The following is a 12,417-nucleotide window of genomic DNA, read 5'->3' as shown; positions in this document are numbered from 1 at the left end:
AAAAAAATAAAAAAAAAAAAAAAGGGAGAGGGCAAAGTTGATATAATGCAGCCCATCTGTGAAACACTTTTGATGCCTTGGCAGAAAGAAGTTGAACCCCCATCCATTTAGCAGTTGGCAATTTGGGTAATGAAGTAAGGCTTTTTGCTTCTTCATCCCCAAACTTTTGATTTTGAAATGTAGGGATGGGAGAGGAAGAAAATTGGATGGGGAAGGGAATTTGGCAGGGGTAAAGCTTTTCTATCGCTTTCTTCATTTATCTCTCAGACTTTGAAAAATTTTGGGACAGAAATTCTTGGTGTAACTCAGTGCTCCCTTGAACCCAACAGAGGGGTGTGTGTGTGTGTGTGTGTGTGTGTGTGTGTGTGTGTGTGTGTGTGTGTGTGTGTGTATGTGTTTGGGGGGAATGTTCCCAGTTCAACTACAGAATGCCGAGTGACTTGGGAAGAATGAGGGTTTAGGTTACTAGCAGCTGTATGTCTTTGATGACTTATTGGTTTACTTACCCATTGCTCATTTATCAAACAGATCCATGACACCCACCTTATAGGGCAGGGAATGTTGTTGGCTTTTCCTTCCTGGGTGAGTATCCCTGGCTTGTGATCCTTACAGGCTAGCTTTCTGTACGGGATATTGCACCTGGTGAGCCCAGGTTTAGGAACTGGCTGCTTTCTTTGAGTGCTGCTCTGTGTCAGGCACAACACAAGGCACTTTATACGCTTATTTAATTCTCATCAGCCTTATGTGAAATGGATGATTTTTATCTTCATTTTACATCGACATTTATTCTGCCTTGGCCCTGTGCTAGAAATGATCCTAAGTGCTCTCCTCACATGGTCTGATTCAGTCCTCAGAACAATCCGAGGGGAAATCTTTGTGGTTCTCCCCATTTTACAGATGATGAAACTGAGTCACAGCATGGATATTTAGGGACAAGTTAATTTCTAAGGGTCAGGTTGCAAAGTTTGGAGTGTTCTGTGCATTGTAATAAAACCCTGCTTCCTTACTTGATGTTTATTTAGGAAAATCGTTCTTTCTGTTCAGAAAGCAAGTCTTCCAAATGCAGAGACATCTGTCCTCCCTCTGAGGGAATGAGGCAGTGGGTGAGATGCTTGCTCATTACCTCCACCTCCTGACCTGCCTGCCACTCCAGGTCCTGGGATGTCTGCTCTCTGAGAGCCAGCGATCAGGCTGGAGAGGGGAGACAGGCAGTGAACGTGATTCAGTCAAGCCATGTCTTTGTAAACATCTAAGATGAGCCTGACGTTCTCTTGGATAGGCTAAAGAGGTTCTAGGATTTCATGATCAAATCTCTTAGGCTAGAAAACCCACTTCTTCCTGAGGAGTGATCCCGGGGATTCCTGGGAGAAGGAGGAGAAGGGAAAGGTTCACTGTGTCCTGGGCTTCTCCACCTGGGGTCCTGCAGGAACCTCAGATTCCTCCTATCTGACCCTGAACTTGCCAGCTTCCTTCTCCTGTGCTTCCCACTGCTGTGATTGGCGCCACCAGCCACCCTGTGCCCAGGCTGGAAACCGTCAACCTCGGCTTAGTGTCGTGGTCAAGGGAGCAGTGCAGACCCAGACCCCAGCTGTCCTTCCCAGCTGTGTGACTTTGGACAAGTCATTTAACTTCTCTGTGCCTCAGTTCCCTCATCTATAAAATGAAGAGAGTAATTTTTGCCCTCTTTGCAGGGTATAATTTGATGCATATGTATGACTTGGAATCAGAGTCAGGAACATGGTAAGTTCTTAATAAATGTCGTCTATTATTTCTCCATCGCCTCTATATCCAGTCAGTGCCTCCTAGGCACTATTTGGATCTGTCCATCTCTTTCTCTACAACAGGTCCTCTCACCTCCCACCTAGGTGCCTCCAGTCGCCACTGGCAGGTCTCCTCCCTGGCCTGCTCACCCCTGCTCCACACCGTGGGCAGACACGTCTTTACAAAATGCCAGGCTGATCCCGTCCCTCCCTGCACCCCATTGTACAACAGGGACAGATGTCCAGACAACCCATGCACCAAGATTTCTGGGACAACTTGAAACACCCAGGGACAGGCTGAGCAGCAGGCGGACAGTTCCCCGGTGCCCTGTGCACTCTGGGCCAGCACGCGGGGCTCCGAGACTTGATGGCAAACTCGGGGAAAGGGACCCATCCATTGGGCTGTTGGGGAGGCACCAGCCCCTCCCCTGTTGGGACTGAGGCTGGGACACAACAGCTATATGATGGGAGTACATTGACCTCCGGCCCCAGGGAACTTCCTTGGCCTTTGTTGGTTGGGAGAGCCAGCCCTTCCCCTGGTGTGGGCAGGGGGTTGGGGCCCAAGCCTTGTGGATGTAGCCCATGACCAGGCTGAAACTTGACTTCCTCTTCTCTCACCATGTATAGTTTGGGCAGTGCCAGCCCTTCCCTCGGCATGCAGCCAAGACATGGGGTCCTAGCCTGGAGCACAGACGTGGTGGATCCGAGCTGCCAGCTTGCCTGTTACCAGCTTTGATGGCCTTAAGCTCTTCACTGCTGCAGGTTTCTGGGAATTCTGCAGGTGGTGACCTCCCTCTTTGGGGAGCCAGCTGCAGGACATCAGCAGGATGACGCTTTCCTATCAGCGTCCCATTCCACTTGGGAGAGCAAATCCCTGATGGTCCTCCCTTCGCCACCTCTCCAGCCTCAGCCCCAATTTCTCTCTCCCTCAAAATAACTTGAGCCATATTGAACAACTTGCAGTTTGCCAAACTTGCCACATTCCTTCGTCTCGTGGCCTTGGGCCTGCTGCCTCTTTCCCCATCCCCCTGCTTTACCCTCTGCTCACCCCGCTTTCATAGGAACTTTCTCGTTCATCTTTAAGGTCTCTGCTTAGGTACCACCTTGTCGGAGATGCCTTTTCCCACCCTTCCATGGTTTACTGGGTTTTTCTCCCATGCTCGCCCATACTGCATTTTCTCTGATGAAGGTTTCCATATTCTGTATTGTGGGTGCTTCTTGAATTATCTTCCTTCCCTGACCGTGCACATCTTGAGGGCACGGGCTGGCACAATGAATGCCTGGGGAGCAGGCATGGATGAGTCGTAATTTTCATTCCATTCTCTATCATCAGCCCTTTTGTCAACATCACTGTGGTGGTGCAGATGGTTTGAGTCACTTTCTCTCATTATCTCGTTCCCCTTTTTCCACTCATAGTTGCTCAGATGTCTGCTGTCACCTCCTCAGCCTTTTCTGATTAAAAGCATTTTTGTGTCCTCAAGCCCTGCTTTATTTTCTTCCAGAGCACTTATTGTCCCTGACATATGTATTTGTTCATTCATCTGCTTTGTTATTGCTCCCCTTCTTAAGAACATATGTTCTACAAGGACAGGGATTTTTATCTGTTTTCTTCATTGCTGTATCCTTGGTGCCTAGAACAGTACCTGGTACATGAAATGTGTTCAAATATTTGTGAAATGAATGGATGAAGGAGTGAATGTCTTTAATCCCCATGAATGCACCCTCAAAGGGAGACATAATCATTCCCATTTTACAGACTCCCAATCCCGAGGCTCAGAGAGTTTAAGTAACTTGCCCAAGGTCACAGAACTGGTCAGAGGTAGACCAGAGTCCTAAGCCAGGGCTCTCTGAATCCCAATCTCTTTTGGGATTTGAGAATCCCAATCTCAAATTCTTTCCATTTCCCTCATGGAAGGCAACAGCTCTACAAATAACACCCCAAGCAATTTTCTGTGGCTTTACGTTGCAGTATATAATTAAGATAACTTAAAAAAATTGATTTACTTTCTTAAACATTTTTACTTACAGTAATTTGACAATGAGTCTTTATTCTCTGAGCAATCCTTCAATCCCAATGAGTTTATTGAGTGATGAAGAAGCTGATCTAGGCTTGAGTCTCAGTTCTGCCCCCGGCTCTCAAAGTTATTTAACCTCTCTGAACTTCGGCTTCCTAGCTGGACAAAGGGTGATGATAGCATCTGCTTCATGTAAAGCTCTCAGCACAAGTCCATGCTCTTTAAATGGAAAAACAGATGCCACCTTAGAGAGTTTCAATGACAGTAGGTGACATTTCCAGAGCACCTTCTGCCAGTCAGGTACATTCCTAAGTGCTGAGAACATTCTTTGTTTGATGAAACTTGTTTGATCCTCATAATATTCCCCTGAGGTAGGTCTTGTCATTGTCCCATTTTACAGGTGATAAAGCTAAGACTCAGAGAAGTGAACCTAGTGCCCAAGGTCACACAGCCAGTAAGTGGGGGAGCCAGAATTTGGGCCCAAGTCACCTGACCCTAGGTGCTAGTCACTGGGCTAATGTGTATATGCAGATAGCTGAGATTAGACACTGTAGTGATAGTGATTTTGGTAGAAATGTTCTGGCAAAGTCTGTGACAGCTCTCTGTCACAGATGCCCCTGGGCCCTGGTTGCTGGGGTGGCCTGGGTCTCAGCTCACCATCTGTGTTGGGACTTTGGGCCATAACAGGGTCTCAGCATGGCCATTTCCTGAGCTACAAAATGGGGATCAAAACGATCCTTTGCACACAGAGCTATGAACATTGAATAAGATGTAATACAGTCCCAATATAACAAGTGAAGAAAGCAGATTACAAGCTATTAAGTAAGGTCTTATGGCATTTTTTTTTCTTAAAAAAATATGCACATAAAACCATCAGGAAGACTCCACAGCCAAACGTAAATAGGGATGATGGTTACGCCGTAGAACACATTACCTGCTTCCTTATCTGGATTTTCTAAGCTTTCTATAATGAACATGTAATAGGAAAATGAGTTGTTTTAATCAAAAAAAAATCAGGAGAGTGAGTCAGTGTTCGTGAAAGCACTTTGTACACTGTCGAATGCTCTATAAATTAGCTCTTGTTATGGGTGTTATAGTAATTGTTATTGCAAATTGGCTGTGAGTTGGCATTTATTTCTGCCACAAATCTCCCTCCTTGGCCCATGATGGCTGTGCCTGATTCTCACCTTCCTCTGGGTCCTGCCAGCTCGTCTTCCATTCACAACCTACCGACTTCTCCCCATTTTTTTGCTGCCACCCAAGTCAGCATCATCTTTTCTCACCTGGAGCCCAGAAGACCCCTTCATTGAACTCTACTTTCCCACAGAGCAGCCCAAAGGATCTTTGAAACACAAACTTGATTGGATCAAGTGTCTCCCCTGCTCCAGCACCTGCTGTGGCTCCCCATTGAACTTGGGGTAAAATCCAATCTGTACCTTGGCTCATGGGCCTGGTGGTCTGGCTGCCCTGCCGTGCCCCCAGCCTCCCCCTGAGCCGCTCGCCCCATTGCTCACCACCCGCCCCGAGCCTACCGCTTTCCTGCAGCCACTCTGCGAAGGGACTGGGACAGTGACTGCCCTCACTTAGGTGGGTTTTTAACCCTGAACATTTGGTAGCATTTGACCCTTAATCCTTTACATGGAGGAGTTAGCAAGCCTGTGCATTGTTGAGTGAGTCTGTACATTTAGACCGAATCTGAATTTGCACCGTTGGTGTGGCAAGTGTGTGCAAAGATGTTCAGATACTCTCAGACTTTTAATTTCTTTTTTTGAGTCAGCGTATACCAGGGCTGAAAACCTCAATGTGTGCTCATGACAGTGGAGATTTTGTTTTTTCCAATGTCTACCTTCTTTCTAATAAGCTGTTGCAAGACTTAAAAAAACAAACAAACAAAAAAAACCCCAAAAAACAGAAAAGCCCTTTCCTGCTCCTGGCCTTTGCCCTTGTCGTTTTCTCTGCCTGTCTTCTCTGGTTCTTGGCACGGCAATTCCTTTCTTGTTCTTTGGATCCCAGCCTAAATGTCACTTCCTTAGGAGGCTATTCTCTGATCCTTCTACTTAAAGTAACTCTCCTCCCCCTGCAATGCTCTTATTTTATTTTAAATTTTTTATTTGAAATATTTATTAATTGTAGTTTCACAAGCAATTGTAAGAAACAATGCAGAGAGCCCTGTACACATAGCTCAGGTTCTCCTGATGGTAATATTTGTACAACTATTGGACAATATCATAATCAGAATTTTGATGTTGAGACAATCCACCAATCTTATTCCGATTTCCCCAGTTTTACTTGTACTCAATGTGTGTTTATTTAGTTCTGGGCAATTTTATCATCTCTGTAGGTTTGTGTATCCATCACCACAATCAAGATCCAGAACAGTTCCATCACCTCCAGGACCTCTTACAGCCACAGCTCCTTCCTTCCTTCTCCCTCCCCTCACTCCTAACCCCTGGCAACCACCAATCTGTCCTCCATTTATAAAATGTGGTCATTTCAAAAATATTATGTCAGTGTTATCATATAGTATGTGACTTTTGGGGACTGGCTTTTTTAGTTCAACATAATTCCCTGGAGCTTCATCTGGGTTGCTGGCTGTATCAATACTTTGATTCTTTGTATGGCTGAGTCGTACTCCATGGTTTGTGGGTATCACAGTTTGTTCAACCATTGGCCTGTTGCCAGTGGTGTTGTGTTTTGTTTTGTTTTTTAACCACATCATTCTGTTTATTTCCTTTACAGCAGCAACACCCATCTGAGACTCTTTGGGGAGTTTGTTTTCTTGTCTGTCATGTCTTTCCTTCAGCAGAGCACAGGTCCCGGGGGCAAGACCTTGTCCGTTGCATTGTCTGTGGCATCTTCCCAAGAGCAGTGCCTGGCACGTGGTTGGCATTCAAAAAATATTTGTTGAATGAGCTCATGAGTGAGCATAAGAGTAAGCATGGAGTGGCTGAATAAAGTGGTCAGGGGGTGCCCAGGGGTGGGCATGACATCCGTGGAATCCATGGATCTCCATGTGGGCGTAGGGAAAAGTTATCCTTGCAAATCCTTTCAATCACCTCGAAACTGCTGTAACTGGGACTCTTGGAAGGTCACAAGGCAATAATTCACTTCTTTGGGTTTTGGGGGCATTTAGGCTGTGGTTTCCCTGGCCATGGGGCGGTGGGGTACAAGGGTGCTGACTAGGGGTCAGTCATAGTGGCAGGGTCAACAAAGGGATTTCATTCTCTTTCCGGAGGGGACCAGGGTGTGTTGTTGAATTTGTGTGCATGTGCCTTAAACCCCCTGGGTTTCTCATGCTTTATTCCTTGTCTCCCTGCTCCTTTGTTCAATGCAGGAGGCAACCTTTCCAAACAAGACTGGACTATCCAGTGGCCCACCACAGAGACGGGGAAGGAGAACAACCCCGTGTGCCCCCCGGAGCCGACCCCGTGGGTCCGCACCCACCTCTCCCAGAGCCCCAAGGTCCAGTCCAAGTGCGCCCCGCACTGCTGTCACCCCAGCCACGCCCCCGGCGGCCCCGCGTGCACCCACGTGGACAGGCTCACCGTGGACGCCTACCCGGGCCTCTGCCTGCCGCCGCTGCTGGAGTCGGGCCACCGCTCCCTGCCGCCGTCGCCCCGGCAGCGGCACGCCGTCCGCACCCCGCCGCGCACCCCCAACATCGTCACCACCGTGACCCCGCCCGGCACGCCGCCCATCCGGAGAAAGAACAAGCTGAAGCCCCCGGGGACCCCGCCGCCCTCCTCCCGGAAGCTGATCCACTTGATCCCGGGGTTCACGGCGCTGCATCGGAGCAAATCCCACGAGTTCCAGCTGGGCCACCGCGTGGACGAGGCGCACACGCCCAAGTGAGTGCGTTGCTGGGGGGCGCCGGGGCGCGCGAGCCGGGAGGGGTCGGGGAGCGTCCAGGGCCCGGGGCGCTGCGGGAAGAGACTGGAGCGCTCCCTGGTCCAGAGGACTGCAAGGTCGCCTTTAAGGGAGGGTCCATGAGAACGGGAGCAGAAGGCAATTTCCCAGGATTGGCCTCTTCTTAGACTGTTAGTACTCTGCAGTCGGGTTGGCGGACTATGGCCTGGGCGTCAGATCTGGCCTGCCGGATTTTTTGTAAATAAAGTTTTATTGGAACACTGCCTGCTCGTCCATACTGCCCACAGCTCCTTTTTTGGTACCTGGTGTGGCAGAGTTGAGAAACTGTGGTAGAGACCCTAAGGCCGGCAAACTGAAAATATTTACCATCTGGCTTTTAGAGAAAGTATTCCCTTACCACTGCAGAGTCTAGCCTAGTGTCGCCTTAGAAATAGGATACCAACTACGTGTGTAACTTGAAATTTTCTAATCACCACATTAAAAAAAAAAGTAAAAACCAAAACAAGAAAACCCAAACAAGCGATATTAATTTAATGATGCATTTCATTTCACCCAGTGTTTCAAACACTTATTTCAACATATAATCAATGCGAGATATTCTCCCTGAGATGGTTTCCATGTTTTTTTTTTTTTTTTTGTACTGAGTCTTCGCCATCCAGGGTGCATTTCACACCATTAGCGCATCTCAGTTCAGATTCACCACATTTCAAGTGCTCAGTAGCACACGCAATGAGCAGTTACCATATTGGACGGAGCAGGTCTAGACCAGCCCGTACCTGGAGCGTGCTGGGTGTTTTTCACTAAGACGCATGTCCAAGTCAGCCGGGGGAATGAGGGGCAGTTCGGGAAGTGGAGATGCAGGTGATCAGAGAGGAACATGGCATACGCAGAAGTTTGGGGCGGGGCAGCAGGCACCGGGAGAGAATTGTGAAAGCAGGTGCAGTGTGTGCCTGGCTGTGGCAGGGGGCAGAGGGTGACGTGGTATCTGTGGCCCTGATCGTGGCCAGTGGGAAGGATGCACAGCTCTCTGCAGGGCCTCAGGGGCTGAGTGAGGCCTGGGCCTGTGCATTTTCTGAGGTTCTCAGTATATTAAAAATGGAAGAAATGCGAAACAGGGTTAAAAAATTGGCAGTGTCCATTTTTTTCCTGTTTTGTTTCTGTTTTTTCTTTTTAAAAATAGTGATTTCATAATATTTGCCATTTTAACCATTTTTAAGTGTCACTTTCAGCGGCATTGTTGCATTCACCTTGGTGTGCTACCATTACTTCATCCATTACTGAGATTGTTTTCATCACCCCAAACAGAAACTCTATACCCATGAAGCAATAACTCCTATTCTTTCTCCCCCCAGCCCCTGGTGACCCATAATCTATTTTCTGTCTCTGTGAATTTGCTTATTCTAGATATTTCATGTAAGTGGAGTCTTGCAATATTTGTTCTTTTGTGTCTGGCTTACTCCACATGATGTCTCCAAGGGTCATCCGTGTTGTAGCACATATCAGAACTTCATTCCTTTGTATAGCTAAATAATATTCCATATGTTTTGACCATGTTTTCTTTCTCCATCCTGTCTGTTGATAGACACTCATTTTGTTTCCATCCTTTGGCGTTTGTGAATAAGACTGCTATGACCACTGGCATAGAAGTATCTGTTCGAGTCCCTGTTTTCCATTATTTGGGGCCTAACACCTAGAAGTAGAATCCTGGGCCATGTAGTAATTCTGTGTTGAACTTTTTGAGCAACTGCCATAAGCTTTCCACAGAGGCTGCACCATTTTATTGGTAGCATGACTAACAAAACTGCTATTAAGGCACAGGGGATGAAGTCATGGTGTATAATCTAATTTGGAGATCCTGTAAAAAGTCTAAATCTGAGGCCCGTTGTTTGGGCTCTCCTGGACCCAGCTCTGGAATCCCTGCAGCTGGGATGGGGTTGGAACAGTCGGGAGTTTCCTTGCATTTCTAGGCTTGATGGCTCCATCTCTCCCATCTGCCAGCTGAGACCAGGGGCCCTCAGGATCTCGTGGGGATGAGCCAAAGGCAGGCAGGGCTGGCACGGGCTTCTTAGGAAAACAGTAACTGCAGCGGTCCTGGCTGAACCCTGTCATCACCTCGGCCTCTTGTGACATTGCAAAGCCTCTCAGGGCTCCCCAGATGCTGTCTCTCCTGGCCGATGCCCATTCACCTTTTGACCCAGGAATTTATCCAGGGCTGGCTCCCTATCATGTGTAGAATTTCCAGTGCCGCCGAGGTGAGGGCAGTGCCGGCTCCCCAGCCTGCAGTGTGGGCCTGCGGGCAGGTGGCCCCATCTGCCTCTGTAGCCTCCCCAGCCCACCCCTCGGCTGCAGGGCAGACAGCTTGTCCTCTTCCTTCTTGATGCTTGGCTCAAGGGTGGTATAGTTCTCCAGCTTTGGGGCAGATTGCCTGCTGCTGTGCTGAAATGCCCCGAGGGAAGGGGCAAAAGGTGGGGGCAGGTGTAAGAGGGGCTCAGGGGTCTGCCCCATTCACAGACCCCCTCCCTCTCAAGACAGTTACTTTTTGTCCTGTAACACAGTGCAGGGAGGGCAGGTTGTCCCCATTTATGGAATGGTCTTCAGGGACCTAGCAGCATGTTCTTTGATTAGGGGTGAGGGTCTGGGCCCCTCTGGGACACACTTCTCACCCCTTAAATTGCCTGTGCTCAGGAGTCACCCATCAGGGGGTTTCAGAGTATACCTGCCTGTGAAGGTATTCACCCTTTCAGCCAGTATTTCGTGAGCTCTCACGACAGTATGTGGGTGGATCTAAGTCATAGATTGTAAGATGCATTCTCCCTTCTTAAGGCACCAGGAAGGCATTAAAGTGATGGAAGTGGAAGATGCAATCAGATCAGATTTTACGAAGGTCGTTCAAGCTGCTGGGTGAAACCAAGAATCGAGACATAGAACACAAACCAGACATGTTTGGGATATCAGGCATTTAAGCCGAATGCTTTTTGATTCCTATGGATTTGTGAGAGCCAGAGGTAGGGGGGCTGCTGGGGCCTTGAGGTGAGGTCACGGAGGGGGAGGGTATCAGGAAGGCTGGGAATCCGAGCTGCTAAGGCAGGGGTATAAGGACTGTTTGGGGTCTGGCTGCTTTTGTTCCCCCATACTCCGTGCACCTCCCTCACCCCTTCCCCGTGCCCACAGAGCGAGGTGGAACTTGATCAGAAGGTGGACCTCAGACCCCTGCGCACGTAACGTTTTTCCTCCTGAAGATCTGGGCCGAGTGAGCGAGGTGCCTCTGGTTTTTAAATGCGAGCCTTTTCCCAGACCTCCGAGGGATTCATTTTGTCTGAAAAGGGATGAATCGCCCATGTCCTCAAGGTCTTCCAGATCAACTTGACCCCTTTCTAAAGGAAATTCTGTATCCAGATTTAGGCCAAGTTAAGCTTTTCCTATCAGGATTCTTCTGTCAAACTAAAGGAGCTCAGCATCTCAAGGAAGGTGGTTCCCTAGCCCACCTTGAGATGCTGAGAGTCATGGCAAGGACTCCGCAGAGAAGAGGAGCAGGGTGGTCAGTTTGGTGAAAGGGAGAGCGCACATGACCACTTGGCCTGGGTCTATCCTTCCAGATCCACAGGGACATCAGGGGGCTTGGACAATTCTTGACAGCATGAGCAAGGGAATGAGGTGGAGATGAATTCTGATCAGCATTAAAATAGATTGTCTAGACTAGAATACATTGGAATGCATTGCATGTAGCGAGAGTAAGTATTAGTATTTTTTTGGTGAAAACTTGTTTTCTTCTTCTGGGGCTCTTCCCGCCCTGGAAGGCTTTGATTCTAGATTCAGCCCCATCAGGCTCTACATGATTAGGCTTGAGAAGGCAACCTTTTATCCTGGGGAATGCCGTGAAAGGTCCTTCTAGAACTACCGGGCTCATTCTAGTTCTAGTTCTGGTTCTTTCATCCCTTCCTCCCTTCCTCCCACCCCCCTCCTCTCCTTTCCTTCCTTTCTTTTTTTAAAAAATTTTTTATTGAGATTGTTCACATACCATAAATACAATTATCCAGAGATCCAAAGTGTGCAATTAATTCCCCATGGTACCATCATACAGCTGTGCATCCATCACCACAATTAATTTTTTTTTCAATTTTTAGAACATTTTCATTACTCCAGAAAAGAAATAAAGACAGAAAAGGAAACTCAAGTCCTCCCATACTTCTAACCACACCCCCTCCATTATTAATTTATAGTTTTGATATAGTACATTTGTTACTGTTGATGAAAGAATGTTAAAATACTAATAACTGTAGTATATAGTTTGCAATAGGTATACATTTTTTTCTATATGCCCCTCTATTATTAACTTCTAGTTATAGTGTCATACATTTGTTCTAGTTCATGAGAAAGATTTCTAATATTTGTACAGTTAATCACAGACATTGTCCACAACAAGATTCACTATTTTATACATTCCCATCTTTTAACCTCCAACTTTCCTTCTGGTGACATACGTGACTCTGAGCTTCCCCTTCCCACCACATTCACACACCATTCAGCACTGTTACTACCATCACCCCTGTCCATTTCCAAATGTTTAAGTTCACCCTGGTTGAACATTCTGCTCATAATAAGCAAACACTCCTCCTTCTTCAGCCTCATTTTATATCCTAGTAATTTATATTTCATGTCTATGAGTTTACATATTATAACTAGTTCATATCAGTGAGACCTTGCAATATTTGTCCTTATGTGTCTGACTTATTTCACTCAATATAATGCCCTCAAAGTTTCTTCATCAACCCATT

General features: G+C 47.5%; 1 protein-coding gene across 1 annotated transcript in view; it reads left to right on the top strand.

The window, feature by feature from the left end:
• KSR2 (kinase suppressor of ras 2) overlaps nucleotides 1-12,417 on the top strand; it is a 427,972-nt gene that overhangs the window by 175,423 nt on the left and 240,132 nt on the right. Inside the window, exon 4 of the mRNA XM_037817062.1 lies at nucleotides 7,110-7,623. Within this exon, the coding sequence (XP_037672990.1) occupies nucleotides 7,110-7,623 (514 nt within the window). The remainder of the gene's footprint in view (nucleotides 1-7,109; nucleotides 7,624-12,417) is intronic.

This window comes from Choloepus didactylus, chromosome 23 (genome assembly GCF_015220235.1).
Source record: "Choloepus didactylus isolate mChoDid1 chromosome 23, mChoDid1.pri, whole genome shotgun sequence".
Taxonomy (NCBI): Eukaryota; Metazoa; Chordata; class Mammalia; order Pilosa; family Megalonychidae; genus Choloepus; species Choloepus didactylus.
Note: the sequence above shows the minus strand (reverse complement) of the source record. Positions and strands in the feature narration are given on the sequence as shown.